Source organism: Oncorhynchus masou, chromosome 27, assembly GCF_036934945.1.
Source record: "Oncorhynchus masou masou isolate Uvic2021 chromosome 27, UVic_Omas_1.1, whole genome shotgun sequence".
NCBI classification, from domain to species: domain Eukaryota; kingdom Metazoa; phylum Chordata; class Actinopteri; order Salmoniformes; family Salmonidae; genus Oncorhynchus; species Oncorhynchus masou.
Window position 1 is genome coordinate 33,224,478 of NC_088238.1, and position 22,392 is coordinate 33,246,869.

Here is a 22,392-nt window from a genome sequence, read left to right on the forward strand (position 1 = left end):
CTCACATACGTTTAAAATGTAAATAGAGAGAAAATAGAAATATATATGTATTTCGGTAGCTCATGAACGCCTAAACTGGGCACGTACTCTCTACCAATGGCAAAGCCCGATGTTACTGCTCTTGTCCAATAGTGTCCGCTTTCACAGGGCAGTGGGTCCATTCTCACCGCGTTTGTTCCTTCAATGTTGGCAGAGGGCCGGTGTCCTAGCAGATATTGGTATAATAACCCAAGCACTTCAAATGGTGAGGTTTGTCTTGTTTAGCGCGTCCACTTCTTAATTATACTGTCAAGGAGATTTATACAAAAGAGGAACCAACACGAGTAAGCTAATGTGCTAAGATTGTAACTGGAAGTATCAAGTTTGCGTACACGGGTAATTTTGCAGATTTAATCCAACAAGAGGCGCTAGTTAGCTAACATAGCCAGCTAAATACTTCATTTTGTTGTTACCGAGGCGGAGTTGCTTTTCATAGCGAGCAACATGCCGGAATATCTGGAGGACCCGTCTGTTCTCACCAAAGATAAACTCAAGAGCGAGCTTTTGGCCAACAATGTTGCTCTCCCAACCGGAGACCAGCGAAAGGACGTTTATGTGCGTCTGTATCTGAAAAACTTGACCGTGCAGAACAACAAGATCCTATCTACAGACGCCTTCTCCAGCGACGAGGAGTTGCATGTCCCGGTAGTGTCAAACAAAAGTCGCTCGGGCAGGGTGAGTTGTAAGATTTCTTCCCCGCTCGCGAATATAGTAATTGTAACAATGTTTCCAGTGTGAATGTTACAAGTAAATGTAGTTAAGATGTTACTGTTTTTGAAAGGGTGTTTTAATCTCCCTTTTTTTTTAAACATGTGATTTGGTATTATAGGTAATTACATTTTATTTAATTGTTTGAAAAGCATACCATTTTAAATATCGTTATTTTCAATTACAGCGTGTTCCATCTCGTTTAAATATAAAACGAACACATTTTGGCTGTATTGTATTACAAATCAGTTTAAAGTTTCCCGCTTAAAATATCTGCCACTGCTGAATGCACCCTTATGGAAACCCGTTCTCGCCACTCGTGTTTTGTGTGTAAATATCCGTACTACTTAAAATGTCGAGATATGTAAGTAAACATGTCCATACTAAACCGAAATTGAGATATGTCAATCAAGGTTCGAGATATTAACTCGAAATTTAGATAGTAGAACATAGAGATCCTTCAGAAAGTATTCATACCCCTTGATTTATAAAACATTTGTTGTTGCAGCCTAAATTCAAAATATATTAAATTGATTTCTCTCACACCCATCTACACAATACCCCATAATGACAGTGAGAACAGTTTTACAAATGTATTAAATTAAATACAGAAATCAAATTTACATAACTATTCACATGGCTGATCCATGTAAGAATGCCCTTTTGGTAGCGATTACAGCTGTACGTTTTTCTGGCAAAGTCTCCAAGAACTTTGCACACCTGGATTGTACAAAATTTGCACATTATTTTTGAAATTCTTCAAGGTCTTTCAAGTTGGATGTTGATTATTGCTAGACAGCATTTTCAAGTCTTGCCATAGATTTTCAAGTAAAAACTGTATTTCGGCTACTTAATGTCATCTTTTGCCTCAAGGTGAAATCCCTGAGTGGTTTCCTTCCTCTGGCAACTGAGTTAGGAAAGATGCCTGTATCGTTGTAGTTACTGTGTCTATTGATACACCATCCACATTTGAATTAATACATTCATGCTCAAATGTCTGCTTTTATTTTTACCCGTCTATCAATAGGTGCCTTTTTTGTGAAGCATTGAAAAACTTCCTTGGTCTTTTTGGTTTGAATCTGTGTTTGAAATTGACTACTCGTCTGAGGAAACTTACAGATAATTGCATGTGTGGCGTGCAGAGAGGTAGTCATAAACTTTTTTTAAAGACTATTATTGCATTCCATGTACTTATTAAGTGCTTTTACTCCTCAACTTAAGTCTTGTCATAATAAAGGGGTTTAATATTTAATGACTCAAGACATTTCAGCTTTTCATTTTTATTAATTTGTCAAAAATGTCTTAACGACGTCACTTTGACAGTATGGGTATTGTGCGGAGACCAGTGACACCTCAATTTAATCAGTTTTAAATTCAGACTCTTAACACAACAATGTGGGAAAAGGCAAGGGCTGTGAGAACTTTCTGGAGACATTGTACCTGTCAATGTAATGTAGGACTAGATTGGCAGTTCTTAAAAACTCAACTCTACAGTGTGTTGTCAAGTATCAAGATAACAGCTGTCACCTTCATGTGTAACAGGGTGTTTTTCCTAATCCACCAAGCCCCCCTTTCTTCTTTGGGGAAGTTGTGGGGCAGCTTTAATGAACTGATATTTGTGAAGCATTTGTGAAAAACAGCTGTTCTTTAGACTCTTAGGGTTTGTGTACTGTATAGTAGGCCTACAAAATTGGAATGCATTGTATGCGTGCTTTAAAGAAAAATGTATTCAGGTGCGTACACCTTGTTGCCCTGCATCAGTTGTGAATGACTGAATGAAAAGAACAGCTTGCAGTCACAACTTCTGCAGTTCACAACAGTCTTTGTACATTGGGGTAAGGTTACGGTCACATCACCTCTATTTGCTCAGTTTTAGGGAGGGAACCATTGACATTTGTTGAGAGGTGTGGACAGTGAGAATATCAATCACTTGTCTTCTGCCCACAAAAACACTGAAACTCTATGATTCAGATTGTTTAATAGTCACATGTACAGGGTTGCAGGGTACAGTGAAAAGCTCCAACATGCAGGACTAGTAAAGTAATAGAAATAGCACTATAGATGTAACTGGCAGTAATGAATGAGTAAAGAAATGTCCATTGGGGTGGAGGCAGAGTAAAGAATGTTGAGGGGGTGGAGTGACCATGCGGTTAAACCATTTAATCTTCTCGGAGTTGTGTATGCAGAAGAATTTGAAGTTATTAAACGTCTCCACGCGGCCCTGTTGATGAGGATGGGTCCTTGTCCAGGCTGGTTCCTGCTGAAGTCCACAATCGGCTCCTTTGTTTTGCTGACATTGAGGGAGAGGTTGTTTACCTGGCACCACGCCATCAGAGTGCCTACCTCCTCCCTGTACGCTGTGTTGTTGGTGATCAGGCCTACTACTGACATGTCTTGTTGGAGTTGGAACTGTGTGAGGCCATGCAGTCATGGGTATACCGATTAAACAGGAGGGGACTGAGGATGCACCCTTGTGGGGCCCCTGTATTGAGGGATCGGTGTCGAGGAGGTAATGTTGCCTACCTTCACCACTTGGGGGTGGCCCATCAGGAAGTCCACGACCCAGTTGCATAGGGAGGAGTTCAGCCCCAGGGCTGTGTATTGAGCTTATAGAGCACAATCCACGGGAAGCTTGAAGTTCAATCAAATTATATTTTTACTTACTGTCCCGGTGGGCTGGACGGTTGTTCATTATGAAGAGTGGAATTGGAGACTAAAGACAACAGACCCATGTTTGCAAAGTCTGTTTAATAATACGTTATTTTAGGAATGTCATATTCTCCCTGTCATAATGACCAACCATCCTGCCCCATGGCACAGTAAGTTGAAATTAAATTGAACTTCCCTCTGTTTTTGTGCAACCCAATAAGCTAGGAAGCAACAATGGTGTATGCAAATACACATGCATTGCTAAAAGCCGCTAGTGTCACAAGTGGTGGAATCCACAGAAGGGTTGGAGCTGGACCGGAGAAGTTTTGTTTATGTTAGGGGAAAAGTCTAGGTATGCAGAGAAGAGGAAAGGAACTTCAAGGAGTTCTGAGTGTGCTGGAAATGGCATTTATAGAATAGGTAATGGAATTGAAGAAAATCGAGGTTCCTGGTGTGGAGGATAGGGCTATTTTCCTATTGTGTTTCTCTATTGAGGAAATAACTTTGTGGAAGTCTGCACGCATTCCCCTATCACTGAACATATGTTTGGTTAACTGTGTGTGTAGGCTAGTACTTTTTCGTTAGATGTAAATGCTATCGTATAGCAGTGCTCTTCCTGGTGTTTTCATATAGTCACCTGACTCCCAAGCATGTCTGTCTGTGATTTACAGCTTACCATAAAGCAGTTGAGGCAGTCATCCACTGGCACACTCAGAACTTTAAACACATTTTCACTCATAATAGCTATCAAAATAAACCTTTTGGGATAAAGGTGGAGGGAAAAAAACGTTTTTTTCCATCCAAAGGTTTAGTTCAACTAAGGTTGAATGGTTTATTGTCATTTGGAGTGAATTGTTTCACATGCAGCAGTCATCATAAGGACCACAGATATGAAAACCATCCATAACGGTGGTTAGCCATGTGCACATCATGATTCACAACCAAGCAGTTTGTTATAGTTCACCCCTAAAGCCACATAACAGTCAGTTTCAATATTACTTCGCCAAGCCATGATTTCTGTCTGAATAGAAACAACTTAGTCAGACTGAGAGCATTATGGAAATCTAGGCGATCATGCGACTGGACTATGTTAAACCATATTGTTCTGCAATGCATTGACGCAATCTTCATTCCATGTAATTTAAACCTCTAGTGTACAAACCTTCTGCAAGTAGCCTAGCGCAAAACTTAAAGCACAGGGATTGTCTGGGCCTTGGGGCTGGCCATGACCTCAGTGCCTTGATATCACTTTTAAAATGTGTGGTCAGAGAGCGGAAGATACGTGAGGAAACAAACTGGATGTCGGGAATTTTATTTTTCCCGTTATTTCTTCCTTGGAATTCTGCGATTATATAATGTGCTCAGCTGGGCTGAGATCCAGCTCCAACTTTACTGAGGCCTACAGTAAGGAGTCTAGTATAAGCTAATGGGAGACTGATAGCTGCTAAATCCCCCTGTGTGTCTGGGATTCTTTCCTTCTCTCTCTTTACTACACCCACCAAGGGTTGCACATTTTGTGGAATATTCAGAGGTGGAAACTTAACGTGGGAATTTATGGAAATATATGCAAATTAATATTAATACAATTTAAATGTTGTTTTTGTAGCATTGCATATATTTACCATATCATATGGAGACATAAACCTTTTACCTCATCATAAGTAGACATAATTAAAATGATTAAATCCTTCCAAAAAAAGAATGTGGTAATGAATTGAACTTTAATTAAATGAGTTGACTCTTCACATGAGATGATTTCACTGAACAACAACAGAAAGGGAATATTGAATGATCCATTGCATCTCCCAGAAATATTTTCAACATACATCTGTAAAATGATGGTTTCTAGACTAAGGCTTTGGTTGTCTTCCCCTCAGGCTTCCATGTCTCCTCCCTGGACCTCCCCAATGTCCACCTCTTGAACATCAGACTCTGGGGCCTCATCTTCACTGTCACTTTCCAACGTTGTTGCAGATGGCTTGTTGTCAGGCTCAAAAAGCCTCACATTTGCCCAGATGGCCACCAATTTTTCAACCCTTGTATTGGTCAGCCTGTTGTGTGCTTTGGTGTGTGTGTGTTCCCAAACAAGGACCAGTTGCGCTCTTAGGTGGCTGATGTTGGTGGGGTTTGGAGGGGGATGGAGCCAACAGGGGAAAGAGCCTCAGATCCACAAAGTCCCTTCCACCAGGTTGGTGATGAGATATGTTGGCACAACTGCCATATTGCATCTCCATCCCAAAGCCCTTGCTTGGAAGTGTACTTCGCCAGACTGCCAAGAACCTTGCCCATGGTAGTGATGACACCATAGAGACCTTGTTGATCTCATACTTGGGGTCCAACGTGGATGCTGCGGCATGTACGGGCTTCAGGCAGAAGTCTTCACACTTTTTGCATTTCAAAACGGCAGTTTTCTCTGCATGGCGCAACAGTGAAGTGGGCAGGGCAGTATGGATTTCTTATCTTTCATCTGCAAGCAGAGTCTGAACATCTGACAGGATGGTATTGTCTCCCTCAATCCGTGCAATGGCTACTGCTATAGGTTTCAGGCTGCTTACCACACTCTCCCAAAATACATAATCCAGAAGGATCTTCTTGATGGGGCTGTCCATATCGGCAGACAGTGATATGGCTATTTCTTGGAGAGACTCCTTCCTCTCCAGGAGACTGTCAAACATGATGACAACACCACCCCAACGGGTGTTGCTGGGCAGCTTCAATGTGGTTCTATTATTCTTCTCGCTTTGCTTGGTGAGGTAGATTGCTGCTATAACTCTGACGCTTCACATACCTAACCATTTCCTTGGCTCTCTTGTAGAGTGTATCCATTGTTTTCAGTGCCATGATGTCCTTTAGGAGCAAATTCAATGCATGAGCAGCACAGACAATGGGTGTGATGTGAGGGTAGGACTCCCCCACTTTAGACCAAGCAGCCATCATGTTCACAGCATTGTCTGTGGTCCAAGGTCATTGCCTTCAGCTCATCTGCAATGTACAGACTGGTGTGTCTGTTGTCCCTTGTGTCTGTGCTCTTGTAGAATACTGGTTGAGGGGTGGAGATTATGTAGTTTATTATTCCTTGCCCACGAACATTCGACCACCCATCAGATGATTGCAATACAGTCTGCTTTCTCTATGATTTGGTTGACCTTCACTTGAACTCTGCATCAAGCAAAAGAGTAGAGAAATCATGTCAGTTGGAGTGGTGTATGCTGAGCAAAGAACATTCAGAAATCTCTTCCCATACACATTTCCTGTGAGCATCAGAGGTCAACCAATTGTATACACAGCTCAAGCAAGACATTCCTCAGCATTTCTCTGACTACGTTCCTCCATTGAGTCCAGGAGGACCATAAGCTGTTGCTACCGATAAGGTATCTGATTCATCATTTTCACCTCGAATAGAAGTAGAGGGACTTTTGTCAGAGGGTGCTTGTTGTGAGCGCTGAGGGAACATTATGCACTTGTCCAGATGATTCTGCATCTTTGGTGCATTTGTAACGGATGTGAAACGGCTAGCTTAGTTAGCGGTGTGCGCTAAATAGCGTTTCAATCGGGGACGTCACTTGCTCTGAGACCTTGAAGTAATGGTTCCCTTGCTCTGCAAGGGCTGCGGCTTTTGTGGAGCGATGGGTAACGATGCTTCGTGGGTTACTGTTGTTGATGTGTGCAGAGGGTCCCTGGTTCGCGCCCGGGTATGGGCGACGGGACAGTCTAAAGTTATACTGTTACACATTCTTCACGTGATTTGGCACAGTATTTGCAAATGTACACAGCTTCTTCTTCTACACTGCTCAAAAAAATAAAGGGAACACTTAAACAACACAATGTAACTCCAAGTCAATCACACTTCTGTGAAATCAAACTGTCCACTTAGGAAGCAACACTGGTTGACAATAAATTTCACATGCTGTTGTGCAAATGGAGTAGACAACAGGTGGAAATTATAGGCAATTAGCAAGACACCGCCAATAAAGGAGTGGTTCTGCAGGTGGGGATCACAGACCACTTCTCAGTTCCTATGCTTCCTGATGATGTTTTGGTCACTTTTGAATGCTGGCGGTGCTTTCACTCTAGTGGTAGCATGAGACGGAGTCTACAACCCACACAAGTGGCTCAGGTAGTGCAGCTCATCCAGGATGTCAACCCCATAGAGACTGCCAGAGGTCCGGACAACAGGCAGTCATTTGAGAAACCAAGGCTGTCGAGTCTTCCAATAAGAATGTGGTGATTGACAGAGTCGAAAGCCTTGGCCAGGTCGATGAATATAGCTGCGCACAGTATTGTCTCTTATCAATGGCGGTTATGATATCATTTAGGACCTTGAGCGTGGCTGAGGTGCACCCATGACCAGCTCGGAAACCAGAATGCATAGCGGAGAAGGTACGGTGGGATTCGAAATGGTCGGTGATCTGATGATGGTGATTTGGTAACTTGGCTTTCAAAGACCTTAGAAAGGCAGAGTCGGCTAGATATAGCAGTTTGGGTCTGGAGCGTCTCCCCCTTTGAAGAGGGGGATGACCGCGGCAGCTTTCAAATCTTTGGGATCTCAGACGATACGAAAGAAGTTGAACAGGTTAATAGGGGTTGCGATAATTTTGTCTGATAATTTAGAAAGAGAGGGTCCAGATTGTCTAGCCCTGCTGATTTGTAGGGGTCCAGATTTTGCAGCTCTTTCAGCACATCAGCTATTTGGGTGAAGGAGAAATGGGGGAGGCTTGAGCAAGTTGCTGTGGGGGGGTGCAGGGCTGTTGACCAGGGTCGGGCTGGCCATGTGGGAAGCATGGCCGGCCATAGAAAAATGCTTATTGAAGTTCTCAATTATTGTGGATTTATCGGTGGTGACAGTGTTTCCTAGCCTCAGTGCAGTGTGCAGCTGAGAGGAGTTGCTCTTATTCTCCATGGACTTTACAGTGAAACATTTTTGGAAACAGGCGAATTAACACTCCTCAGTTAGCAGGCTTATGCAAGCTAAAACCCACATGGTAGCAAAAACTAACTAGCAGAAATTAACAAATTAGAAATGATTTGAACACACTTTGCTGTAGGCTACTATTTACTAGTTAAAAACATGCATGTCATATAAAATATTCACCCCACCCAGTATTGTAATCAAAATATACCAGAAAGCATGTAGTCCTTGGCTCAGTGTAGTAGTGTGGGCTCAATAGCATCTAATTTGTGTGCAAGATCTTGCGAATCAGCTGCACATGTGATTGAAGAATGCACTGTGTATGCAGAGGGTTGCAATTCCATTTAATTGGGGATAGTTTAACCAAAATATGCCACAAGACCTAGAATTGCCTTGTGTATCTCACAAAAGGTTCTCTGTTATAAGCTAACTTTTTTTTAAATGAATTTTAAGCCAAATTCGAAGGCTTAAAATGTCTTCAAAAATCAGGAAATCTACTGAAAGGTTTCCAACCCTTTGCAACCCTACTCCCACCCCATCAAATGTTCCATGGCAGTTCCAATGGAATGTGGCAAAAACCATAGAAATAGAGTTATAGAACTTCCTGATTCCTGTCACTTTTTTTGCTTTCATCATTATAAGTCAGTCAGCCAGAGTATTCCCAACTCATACCACCTCTGCCATGCTCAGTTTAATGTGTAAGGAATTTGATTTGCTATCGGCTGGCCAATTTTAGAGTTATCTTGGTGGGGCAAACAAAACATGGGATGCATGCCTGCAAAGCCACTACACATAAACATAGCTGATATGGCAGATTTGTTCAAACAAATCTGGTTTCTACTTACGATTGAGATGTACAAACTATGACATAAGGGGATGACAATCAGATAAGAGGCAATCCGTAATTTCGATTAAGACCATGAGCAAGTGACAATGGACATGGTCAATTTAACTTTGTTCAGCACTTTTGAAATGTACAGCAACAGAATTCAGAACATGGGCCATTCTTAGTGTACTCCCTGTACACGTCAGAACCGTAGGATAAATAAATGGGGCATATAAACAGACAATGAAAGCTCTTACAATATTTTATGATTACATTTCTCTAAAACAGGTTTTAGGCTGTTTGTGCACCACCAAGTTAGAACAGTAGGTGAAAATAGACTACACATCCACTCCATTGAATAGCAGGCTAAAGTTAGTGGTTTATTTGCAACGCTTGCAGTTAGCTACTGACTCCTTAAATTACGCATGGTTGAATTTGCGATTCCCAACTTGTTTGGTAATCTTTATGTAGAATGGCTGATGAGAACCCATATGTTCGATCTACAATTTATCTTCATATGACAAGGATTAAAAAGGATTTGCCAGTAGGTTGTCAACTTGATGACAACTGTTGACTGAAAGTAAAATCAGTCCAATCAAAGCTACTGTAGAGAAGGTGATTTGATGTCATGTCATTCTATCTGTGGCTAATGACCTTGAGTCTTCTTGGATGGGCACTTCTAATATAACTCTATGACAGCACCCAAGGGGTTTACCCTGCAACGCTCCATATTTTCTGCTGGCTTGCCCCACCACCACATAAAGCTCAGAGCCAGGCTGAAACACCTGCATTCGAGCTGCCTTATTCAAGAAGAAAAAAAATAGACCATGTTTGTATGCGGCTTTATTAACTCAATGATATACAGTACTGGTCAAAAGTTTTAGAACACCTAAAATGCTTTTTTCTACATCGTAGAATAATAGTGAAGATATCAAAACTATGAAATAACACATGGAATCTGCCATGTAATAACTAATCAAGTGTAAAGCAAATAATGACTTTGCACACGCTTGGCATTCTCTCAACCAGCTTCATGAGGTAGTCACCTGGAATGCATTTCAATTAACAGGTGTGACTTCTTAAGTTAATTTGTGGAATTTCTTAATGCGTTTGAGACAATCAAGTTGCGTTGTGACAAAGGTACAGAAGATGGCCCTATTTGGTAAAAGACCAAGTCCATATTATAGTAAGAACAGCTCAAATAAACAATGTGAAATGATTGTCTTAAAGTAATGGACTTAGTCAGTCAATAAGGAACATTTCAAGAACTTTCACTAAAAGTGCAGTCACAAAAACCAAGCGCTATGATAACTGGCACTCATGAGGACTGCCACAGGAATGGAAGACCCAGAGTTACCTCTGCTGCAGAGGATAAGTTCATTAGACTTCCCAGCCTCAGAATGTGCAGCCCAGATAAATGCTTCAGTGTTCAAGTAACACACATCTCAATATCAACTGTTCAGAGGAGACTGTGTGAATCAATCCATCCTGATCAAATTGCTGCAAAGAAACCACTACTAAAAGACACCAATAAGAAGAATAGACTTCCTTGGAAACACGAGCAATGGACATTAGACCGGGGGAAATTTGTCCTTTGGTCTGGAGTCCAAATTGGAGATTTTTGGTTCCATCCGCTGTGTCTTCGAGACCTGGTGTGGGTGAACGGATGATCTTTGAACAGATGATCTCATCCAGGCTGTGTCAGGGCTATTTTACCAAGAAGGAGAGTGATGGAGTGCTGCCTCAGATGACCTTGCCTCCACAATCCCCCGACCTCAACCCAATTGGGATGAGGCAGACCGTAGCGTGAAGGGAAAGCAGCCAACAAGTACGCCGCATATGTGGGAACTCCTTCAACACTGTTGGAAAAGCATTCCAGGTGAAGCTGGTTGAGAGAATGCCAAGCGTGTGCTACGCTGTCAAGGCAAAGGGTGGCTAACATTTATTATTTCATGATTCCTTATGTGTTATTTCATAGTTTGTGTTCACACTGTAGAAAATAGTACAAATAAATTGAAACCCTTGAATGAGTAGGTGTTCTAAAACTTTTGACCGGTAGTGTATATGAAATATTAGTTCAAATCGACGCATGGCTTTTATTCCAGCTGTTAAGGAATATGAATCAGTAATGCATGCACAGAAAGTGATATGGTTGTTTAGCTCTGTGGAAGAGGTGTCCTGGGGCTGGGCTGGGCAGTCCGATATGGTCGTGCACCCTAGGCCAAGGTGGAAAATACCCCCTTGCTATGAACTACAATCATCAGCCACTTCAAACAAATACTAGGCGACTGTCGGTTGGCCGTTATACCTTGCCTGACTGCTCAAACTGAATTCTTCCACTGCTCATTAGCTGTGTACTTCAGTCTGACACTGCCGTCATTGAAGTTGTTTGTGGTGACATCAAAATGAGGTGTGTTGTACAAAACGAGGTAATCAGTGATCAGATCATCTCTAACCAATCAGAGTATCAAAGCTAATGGTAAATTTTGAAACCGCCGCTTTACCCACGTGTGTTCTGTGTCTGGCCCAACCCATCAGTTTCTGGGACGAAACAGAATGGCTAGAATGTTTGTCCTTTCTAGAAAAATACTTGTCAGCAGAGGGGAGAGATTCTCTAAAGGCCCCCCTTTCGACAAAAATTCTCTGCAGGGGGTTGAAGCTGAGCTACGAACTACGAATCAGGTTTGAGGAGTTAACCTTGGTAAACTGGTACCATGAAAGTGGCTCACATTTTTAGTCAGGTACATTTCTACAGCAACAACTCCTTCAGAACTAACCTGCTCCAGGGCAGGCTAACTCCATTTATCCTGAAAGCGATGTCTGCGCCACAAGTTGAGGACCAATTAAATCGCACACCCTTCCTCTAGCAAAGTTTGTCTCATCATCCCCTTCATTTGAGGACAAATTCAATATTTTATTAATTATACTGAACAGAAATATATATAAATGCCTCATGCAGCAATTTCAACGGTTTCACTGAGTTACAGTTCATATAACGAAGTCAGTCAATTAAAATAAAATCATTAGGCCCTAATCTATGAATTTCACATGACTGGGCAGGGGTGCAGCCTTGGAGGGGCATAGGCCCACCCTCTTGGCAGCCAGGCCCAGACAATCAGAATTAGTTTTCCTTGACAAAAGGACTTTATTACTGAGAGCATTACTCCTCAGCACCAGACCCACCCCTCAGACGATCCTGCATGGGAGGAAACCGGATGTGGCGGTCCTGAGCTAGCGTGGTTAAACGTGGGCTGCGGTTGTGATGCCTGTTGGACGTAATGCCAAATTCTCTAAAACGACATTGGGGACAGCTTATGGTAGAGAAATGAACATTCAATTCTCTGGCAACAGCTCTGGTGGACATTCCTGCAGTCAGCATGCCAATTGCAAGCTCCCTCAACTTGAGACATCTGTGGCATTGTGTTGTGTGACAAAACTGCACGTTTTAAAGTGGTCTTTTATTGTCCCCAGCACAACGTGCACCTGTGTAATGATCATGCTGTTTAATCAGCTTCTAATCTTGGCAAAGGAGATGCTCAGTAACAGGGATGTAAACAAATTTGTGCACAAAATTTGAACAAATATGCCTTTTTTTTGCATTTGAATTTATATATATATATATATATATATATATAAGTCTCGTTTTGAGGTACAAACACTTTACATGTTGGGTTTATTTATGTTCAGTGTCAAAAAAAAAATCTTAAGAAAAATGTCTCACATTACACATTCAGTAATGACAGTATTTGCTTTCCAAACTGTATTATTTTCTCACAATTGTATTTTGACATTTGCGAAAGGCAACTTGGCAGCCGCAATCAACCATTGACATATAGGTGGCAGTTCCCATTCAAGTCAAGACTAGCAGCCATTGCTAGTATACCCATGAGTTTAAGTCAAAGCCCTTCTATGGATTATATGTCTATGCCCACAACGCAACAAGCTATTCCATAGATAGAAGGAAAAGGGTGCTTGTGCATTGATAAGCACACCAAAGATGGCATTAACGAGGCAATTGTATGTGTAATGTACACTGAGTGTACAAAACATTTTAAGAACACCTTCCCAATATTGAGTTGTATTCTGAACAGCCTCAATTTGTTGGCATGGACCCGACAAGCTGTCAAACATTCCACAGGGATGCTGGCCCATGTTGACTCCAATTTTTTCCCACAGTTGTCTGGATGTCCTTTGGGTGGTGGACCATTTCTTGACACAAACTGTTGAGCTTGAAAAACCCAGCAGCGTTGCAGTTCTTGACACAAACCGGTGCGCGTGGCATCTACCACCATACCCTGTTCAAAGGCACTCAAATCTTTAGTCTGTCCTTCGTTAACCTTTCTCCTCCCATTAATCTACACTCTTTTTGAAGTGACATCAATAAGAGATCATATCATTCACCTTATCTTTCTGTCATGGAAAGAGCAGGTGTCCTTAATGTTTTGAACATTGTGTATATGATCCATGACTTGCATTAGGCAAACATCTTTCTGATTCATCTGAACGGGGACTTGTAAATAAACAAGTGGTGTTTATCAATCTCGCGGTGGTTTAGGTCAGGAGATGGCGTAAAACTAGCTCTGCTGATAATTAGTGTGTGATTTTTAATCTTTTTACGGGGTTTAACAGCTGTGGTGTTGCTTGCGAAAGCGCTCTCTCTCTCTCTCTCAAATGTTAAACCCTGTAATGTTCAGAAGCAGAAAAGGGATTGAAGTGCATTTAAAATAACTCAGAAATATAATTACTAGAATGGGCATTCCCATTCAAGTCATGGTTCTGTGATTGGTGGTAATTCTGTGACTAGATCTCAACACTTTACACCAATCTGACCTCTGTGATCCCTCTTTCACAGAAAGCCACGAGGAAAACAGACAAGCCTCGGCCAGAGGACCTGGATGTGACTGAGCTGACCAGTGAGGGCCTGAAGGATGAGTTACTCAAGTATGGAATCAACGTAGGACCCATCGTGGGTGAGTCAGTCAGTAAGAGTTGGGAATTAAGAGTTGTATTGAATTTATTTTAACAATGGACATTGCAACAATAATCTTCATTTGTTAATAAAGTTGTGTTGAATTCATTTGAATAATGTCTGAACTTTTGGCAGCCTCCACTGATAAGAAGGATTCATAAAGTTCTATTGAATTTATTTGAATGTCTTGTCATGGCAGCCTCAACCCGTGAGCTGTATGAGAGAAGGCTCCAGAAGCTGTTGGACCAGGGTCCTCCTGAGACCATGGCTTTACCGGTGGTCATCACTCAGGTAGACAGCAACGGCAACTCTGACTCAGACCGCTACAGCGACAAGGAAGAAGGTAAGAAATGGAACAGTCAGTCATCAACTATCCTCTTTATTAAGGGCAGCAGGGTAGCCTAGTGGTTAGAGCGTTGGACTAGTAACCGAAAGGTTGCAAGTTCGAATCCCCGACCTGACAAGGTACAAATCTGTCGTTCTGCCCCTGAACAGGAAGGTAAATCCACTGTTCCTAGGCCGTCATTGAAAATAAGAATTTGTTCTTAACTGACTTGCCTAGTTAAATAAAGGTAAAATAAGTTTATTACAAATTCAAATCAGATTCATCTTGGCAGTTTACACGTTAGATATTTTTTCCGGAGATACCTACTCTCAAATCAAATTGGCCCTCTGGGATAATACGAATCATGGATTGATTGGTTGGTCAATAGACTGACTGACAGAGCACGACATTGCTGGACATTTTGTGTTTAGAGGTGACTACAGGACCAGAGCCTGTCCCAGTCCCCATGGTGGAGAGACCTGTCAGAAGCAGAGGGAAGACCCCAGTCACCACCAGGACCCGCAGCAGCCAACACAACCGGGTAAGTCCCTCCTTTTTTATTTTAATATCTTTATTTCATCAGTGGACAAAAGCATATCCTCACCCTAGGGTCAACCTCATGGTTTGCATTCCTTCAAATCTCACAGTACAGAATGTGTTAAAATCTGAGTTAAATAGCATGCATATCTCAAGTTGTGATTTGGCCCCAAATGCTACACATTTGGCAATGATGAGTAGTCCCATTAGAGGCTATTTAATGTGCAGCGTCACAGCTGAGATCGATTAAACCAGTCTCTAATAAACTATTTGAGAGAGAGGAAGTGTGTCCTTTATGAGATGACTATAGGGGTGTGAATCACGTGTGTGTGGAAAACAAAGCACCAAATGTCTCTCTTAAGGACCCTCTCTGTGTGTCTGTCTGCTGGGAGTTAGTGCAGCAGGCTTTGATTTCAGGACTGGCCACATGACTTGGATTAGCTTGTTTTTTTTCTTTGCCACTGGGTGCCTCTAGTCCACTATTATCGCTCGCTCTGTCCCTGTTTCATTCTTTCCTCGCAAGAACATACTTAAAGCCCCTGCTTATTATTTTTTACTTTTCTTTGCAAATCCTTTTCTTTTGGGTTCTTAAAAAATATATTTTTAAGCCGCTTTACTTTTCTCCTCTTTTCCTGATACTTTGGGAGGTGTTGGTGACATCTGGTGTCTCAAATCCTGAACGTCCCAGATGGTAACCTATTCAACTGAAGCTGCCGGTCTCATGTGGATATTGTAACCACATTAAAGGGATAGTTTGAGATTTATCTACTACCTCAAGTTAGCTGTTCCTGTGTGTTTCCGGTCATGGGCTAACTCTAGTTAGCGTTGTCTCGCACCTCTGAACCTCCTTCATACTGGGAGTATAGACATCAGAATTGTATCCCAGAGTTCATCTGACTGGGGAAGTCGATGGACTTTATTGGCAAAATCTCGAACTGTCCCTTTTAAAAGCAACTTTACTCACTGAAGTTGGCTTTGTATGGTGTGTTTGCGAAGAGGTGGAAGGTCGGGTGTTCTGAGAAATTTGTGTGTTTAGATCTATGCTCCGGAGGAGGAGGATGATGATCTTGAGGAAGAGCATCCTGTGTTGAACATAAAGAGACCATTGAGGAGATCATCTCATAGAGTCGACCAGATGGTCCCTGCAAGCGATGATACTGTAATATACACTGAGCCTATCCATCTCCTTGGGTTTGTGGTGCACTGGAGAAGTGTTTAACTTGATAATCACTTTTTTTGTGGATAGTGTTAGTCATGTTATATTTAAAGTTTATTTGGAATTGTATGCATTTGCAGCTAAAAGCTGAATTGCAGCATACGAAGGCCTAAATAAGTAAAAATTAGATGTTGTATACAATTAGTTAAGCAGTATTAAGCTGTCTCACAAAGGCATTCACTGGGTTCTCTACATCCACTATTAAATATTATATGTTTGGATATATTTGGGAAGCTACTTTTGTGTGGGTGGGTGTGTCCTCCCTTTCACCACATCACCTGGTGCCACTGTCTTCGACAGCTATAGTGAACAATGGACACTAACACAGGTGGCAGGTCTCGCCTTAAGCCTCGGTGCATGATTACCTCAATTATTACGCAGCTTCCTCATTCTCCTCATCCTGCTCCAGGATGTCTCTGAGCTATCAGCTGGTGAGGGAGTTCTTCACCCTCCAAGAGAGGCAAAGACCAAGGCACCTCTGCTTCTGGTGGGTTTGTGATCAATAGACATGGGTTTTTGTCATGTCCTGAGTAAACTTTCCACTGATTCATTAGTCAGTCTTCCCTCTAATTTCCTTTCGCCTCTCTCTCCCCATCTGTCATGGTCCAGGAAGTCCTTAAGGAACCTAAGCCTATATTGGCAGAGAAGCCAAGCTCTAAGTCCACTCCCTTACTGCATGGCCTAGCCCATGCCCAGTCCACTAGGACTATCCATCAGGTTGTCCTAACAGCCAGGGCCGAGTCTCCATCACACAGACCGACTCAGGTACCTATAAGGTTCACTGTGGTTGGTTGTCACTCACTGTCACTATGAATGGTTGTTGTGTTCATGGCTCAGATTGATATTGGAAGTTGTTTAATGGGTGTACATAGCTAATGGTCACGTAGTCACTGTGGTGTCTCTTAGTCATAGTAAGATATGTGGGACTGTGCCATTTTGCATATTTGTTTCTTAATGTTGAAGAGTCACTCAACCACCCCCCTGACATTATGGCTATTTAGTCTAGTACTCTAAAGTCTCTACTGTGTCTTACCATCAGTCTGTCCCTGACCAAGCCTTCTCCCTGAATGTGAATGCTGCTGCGCTCTGGATCCCCAAAGCCAAACCCAGTGGGCCCCCAGTCAAGAACCCCAGCCACGGTGTCCCTGAGGGCCACAAAGGTCTAGAGAGCCCCCACTCCCTCACTCCCTGGCAGACCTGTAGGAGGGTGCTTTCCTTGCCCCTTTCACGTATTCACTCACTGGGAGATAGAAATAGCCTTTTGGTCAATCACTGGAAACTAGAAGTGATTTGTTCCATTTTAATGTATACATTTGTGTGTGAGCATACATTCCTAACTTTGTTGGTTTTGATGTGCTTCTCATCTGTGCGACTTAACGTTAACAATGGAGACACAAGATGATGAAATCCTATATTCGAGAGAGCCAGCTTCTTCAGAATCGGGACGTCGGTCCCAAGATGGAATGGGTTCAAGTGAGGTGTGGCATTAGATTGAGTTTGAGGCTGTAACACTGCAGGTCAAAATACATTTAAAAGATGTCAAACAAAAAGAAGTGAATGATAAAAAATGTGGATAGAAACAAAAATAATAATATATACACATTTACAACTGTAGCAATGATAAATGACCACTGGGTGGTGGGGGCAGGGGGAGAGTCCGTTTGGGAATGTCCATAGGGACCACAGGGGCGCCCGAGTGGCGCAGTTGTCTAAGGCACTGCATCTCAAGTGAATTACAGTTCAATTCACTTGAGATGCAGTGCCTTAGACAACTATAGACAATATATATCTATATCTATATCAATTGTAAATGTCCATTGGGGGTGGGTGGGGGCAGGGTAATGTTTGTCTGGGGGTTTAGGAAGCGGAGATTTTATCTTCTTGACCTTCCTGCCACACCTGGTATTTATTGTAGGTGTCCTGTTTTGCACGCAGATGGCGGAAGTAAGGGGTCCAATCAAAAACACATTTTTGCCAATAGGTAAATGAATGTTAATTGTGTAGATACTATAGTCCAAACCTAATTTCTCTATCGTAATCCGTTCAAATGCTATTGCCGTTTTAACCTTTGTAAAATGGCCTAAATTAGGGTAACTAAATCAATGGAGGTCAGACAAAAAATGGCGGCAACCTGGAAAATAGCATCTTCTCGAATCCGGAGGACATTAAACAATATAGAGGTAAGATGTTTATCGATTTTTGAGACGGGACAGAAGATTTCTCACAAAAACAAGCACGTCTGTGAAATGTTATTTTCATTTAAAAAACATTTTTTACATTTAATTGAGCTTTTTGCGACTTGCAGACTACCACCACAACATGTAAAATCCTCAAATGTTCCTGCGAGAAAGTGGCACCGCTCTGTCAAGAGTTCGGTGCTTATCGGATGTATTCGGTTACGAAATCCAACTTTTTGGATATAATGTTAGACCCCACGGAATGATTCAGAACATGTATAATCTTATTTGTCTTGGTAAAATGTATTTAATATAATTAGGGAGGTGAAAGTTCATCGCCAAACCGTGTTTTCGCCCACTCTGGGCAGAATTGGTGGACATCCTAGAGGAAGCCAAATGTGGCAATAGAGACAGCGGAAACGTGGGGGGACTGGTGGTAAAGGAACTATGGAAGGTATGCTCACTGCTCCCTTCTATAGTTCTAGCTAGTCTCTAGTCTTGCTATTAAACTGTTAGAGCTACATGTCAATGTTTCGTTCCAATGGGCATACCTTGACGCCAGCCTGATTTACTGAGCATGGTTGGATGATTTGATCGATTTCGGTATGGCTTCGGAACAATACATACCATGTGTAAACGGCGAGTGCAGCACAAAGCCAAACATCTTGACTGTTTCAACACAGTGGACAAGTTTGACCTCTGTAAGAAGAACTTCCTGGAAAATGTTTTTTGCCACCAAGACCTTTTCATCCACTTTGAAAATCAATTCTCATGTGTTTATTGTGTTTATCTAATCCGTAAGCCATTCTCTTGTATTCTAGCTGTGCTATGAGGGGGATGGTGGTCTTCCTCTCACTCTGACTACGAAAGCTCCCAGTCGTGAGCTAAACACCCTACTCAATACAGCTCTTTTAGAGGTTTGTGACATCTCTCATGTGCAATAGTACTTGGGACATCACTCTGTATTGAGTGTTTTTGTCTGATTTTTGGATCTGTTCACAATTTGCTCAATGCTCTGATCACTGGCTATTTGTTTTGGTCTCGCTCTCTTGCCATCAGTCTCTCTCCTGGGTCTGTATGGATATCAACCAACCTCTTCTATAACTGATATTTCTAATCCATATCTGTGGACATCTTAGGATCCTGCACCAAGTATCCATGCTCCAGTAGGACAGAGCATAAGACCCCTGAAACAATGGCCTCTGGTGTGTATATGAACTTAATCACACTGTCCTCTTAGGATACACACTACTGTAATATTGCTCACTGGATTTTAAATGCACCTGTGTAAGTGATGGCCAGACTCTTCTAGTATAGGATACTGATCCAGTGTGTTACTTACTCTATCCCTGTTAAAGGGGGTACCACAGGAAGTCCGCCCGCTCCAAGTAGCCAACCCTTCCCCACTACCTCGTTTGTCTGGAAATGACCCCTTTGCCTCCTTCACCGTCAGGCCTGTAAGCTACGTCTCACACACCCCCTCATCTCCATCCCTGAAAGAACAACTGGAATCCCTATCATCTCTCTCTGCCAAGTTTGACATGCTGTCCAATCGCTTTACTCGGGTATACAGTTTAAAGTATATTGTCCAATAGTTGTCCTCGAGAGTTCTGGTCTCCTCACAATGGTTTGTTGTGGTGGCACCTGGAATTTGGAACTTAATTGTGTTGTTGAGGAGTGAAAGTGATCACACTGTTTTTCCTCAGACATGGTATAGTTGTAAACATATGGGTGATGATTATGAATGGGGCTACTGTAGTGTGTGTGTGTGGTGTACAGCTGTGTGAAAGATGTGAGGGGAGGGAAAGAAGACTTGCCTCTCTTTGACCAGCAGGATCAGCGTAAGTCTAAAAATGACCTCGAACCTAAGTGGAAACAGCAGAAAAACACCCCCTTCCTCTCCTCTGTGACCCCAGTGAGTGGGCAGGACAGTGTCTCCTCGAGTATCTCTAAGGAGCCATGGGTACGAAAGGAATTCACTGCTATGCCTTATGCATGTATTACCTAGGGTCTGTGTTGGTTTGTTTGTCATGGTGGTATTATTCACAAGACAAGGTAATGGTGTTTGTCACAAGCCTTGGGTTTACCGGTGGTTTGGTCACATGGGGCATAGGACTGCAACAGGGCCATCGAGTGGTCTTTAGGAGTACACCCTCTAGCCTATCCCAAACATAATACCCCTCTAGCCCTTATGTGAAGGTGGCGGTTTTGCGTGTTACCAAGTCAATGTCTCATCCATGTCTAATCGCTCCGTGTTGGCCTCAACGTCTAAGGAATGTGTACTAAAATATGTGTGTTGCAGGTGGAGAAGATAGCAGCTGGTGAGCAGACACCCAACAGGGTGGATGAGAAGGATATCCTGAAGGAGATGTTCCCCTACGAGACCAACACTCCAACAGGAATCAAGTAAGACTGCTTCACAGGAATGACAAGACTGGTCTTGACTGCCTTATTCTATTGGCATACATCAACTTCTTTCATACATCCTTGCTATATCTGACTCCCACCCAGTCTTGTCGTTCCTGTAAAGCAGTGTCCTGTAACTAATTTAAGCGTTTGATCGTTATACTTGCCTGATGGCAACTCATGTGTGGAATGTCACAGTAAATCTCAACTTTCTTCCTCTCGTCCTTCTAGCGCCACCTGTCGACGGCCCATCCGAGGGGCAGCCGGCAGGCCCCTAAAGTCTGGTGACCTGTGGACAGATGAGACCCTCCTGCGCTCCTCTCACTCTTCCTACACAGAGAGCCGCACCGCCACCGTCCACAGAGTCCCCACCCTACCCCCCTCTACCAGGCTGTTAACGTCAGTGGCACCCCCTGCTGGAAAGGCCATAGCACCACCCCGTGGCCTGCCTGTCTGGCTGAAGCTGCTGCTCCTCGGCATTGTAGCTGGCTTCATATTCTTCATCTACCAGACCATGGAGACCAACGCTATGGCCCCCTTCGGAGGGTCCTCAGATTCCACGCAGACCAGTGGTCGTGAGGTCCGCAAGTGAAGCCTGGAAGACAAGTGCTCTGGCAGTATAATGTTACTGCCACCACTTTCATCGTTCCTAGCTTCCTTGGCATTCTTGCTTTTGTTTTTTCTCCCCTGTTTCCGTCACTCATAATTGGTTAAATGGTCTGGTACGGGAGCCTAATCTGTATCGACGCCTGCTGAAGACGACAATGTCCAAAATGATAGATTGAACGTTGAAGATGACCACCACTTCTCATTCTAAAATGACAATACTGTCTTCTGTTTGTTTCAGTCCGTCCTTTCCCCATCTGTGAGGCTGAGAGAAAGCCAGTCGCACCAATGATCTCCAGATAACGTACATACACCGAAACAGTGGCTTCCAAATGATGTGAACTTGAACTATGGTCTATGTTTTAGTTTTACATCTCTGCATGGTGTAATCGTATGATTGCATTTGCCGGAGTCTGTGAAAGAGAATTGCCTGTGTCTGTGTTTAACACGGTTTGCTTTTGTAATGCTGTCAACATAATCTAATGCAGTTCGATGTAATATAATGCAGTTATTAGCAAAAAAAAAACAGTCAGGCAAAGACTGAAGGAATTTCAACCAATTGTATTCAGTTATTTCTTGATCGAACCATGTATACAGCAGGTATGTGTGTGTGAGACTGGGTTTCTTAAAACTCATGCACACACATAGCTCTTATGTCTCTTTTTTAATTGGAATTGTCTGTGGAGCCTAATTAGTCATGTATGTAGTCATTGTAATAAATAATGTAATATCCTCTCAATAAAACTGTAATATGTAAGGATGATGTCTATTGAGGATTTAAACTTTTTTTTTTCTTTTTTTTTTTTTTACTAAACTTGAAACAATAATAATAATAATGTGATTTTAAAGCACCATACAAAAAACCCAAGGACACTGTACAGCGAAGAGTAAAAACAAAACGAATATTAGCTGTGAGCAGCAATGAACAGGGTTCACAGCATGACAAAGGAAACCATATTGGTTGGATTATAAAGCAAGCACTCTGTTTCTACATGAGAATCTTTATGTGCAATCAGGGAAAGGGT

General features: G+C 42.5%; 1 protein-coding gene across 2 annotated transcripts; it reads left to right on the top strand.

The window, feature by feature from the left end:
- The first annotated feature begins 149 nt into the window (after window positions 1-149).
- On the top strand, window positions 150-22,124 carry LOC135516044 (lamina-associated polypeptide 2, isoforms beta/gamma-like). Of its 2 annotated transcripts, XM_064940026.1 has the most exons (7): window positions 150-714; window positions 13,984-14,101; window positions 14,300-14,443; window positions 14,857-14,966; window positions 19,177-19,272; window positions 19,495-19,560; window positions 19,714-20,651. In XM_064940026.1, exons 1-7 carry the CDS (start codon window positions 484-486, stop codon window positions 19,948-19,950), a joined length of 1,002 nt encoding a protein of 333 aa, XP_064796098.1. In that variant the 5' UTR covers window positions 150-483; the 3' UTR covers window positions 19,951-20,651. The 2 variants fall into 2 exon arrangements, with proteins under 2 accessions (XP_064796098.1, XP_064796097.1); XM_064940025.1 differs by lacking the exons at window positions 19,177-19,272; window positions 19,495-19,560; window positions 19,714-20,651 and adding exons at window positions 20,658-20,761; window positions 20,993-22,124 and having other exon boundaries at window positions 161-714.
- The last annotated feature ends 268 nt before the right edge of the window (window positions 22,125-22,392 follow it).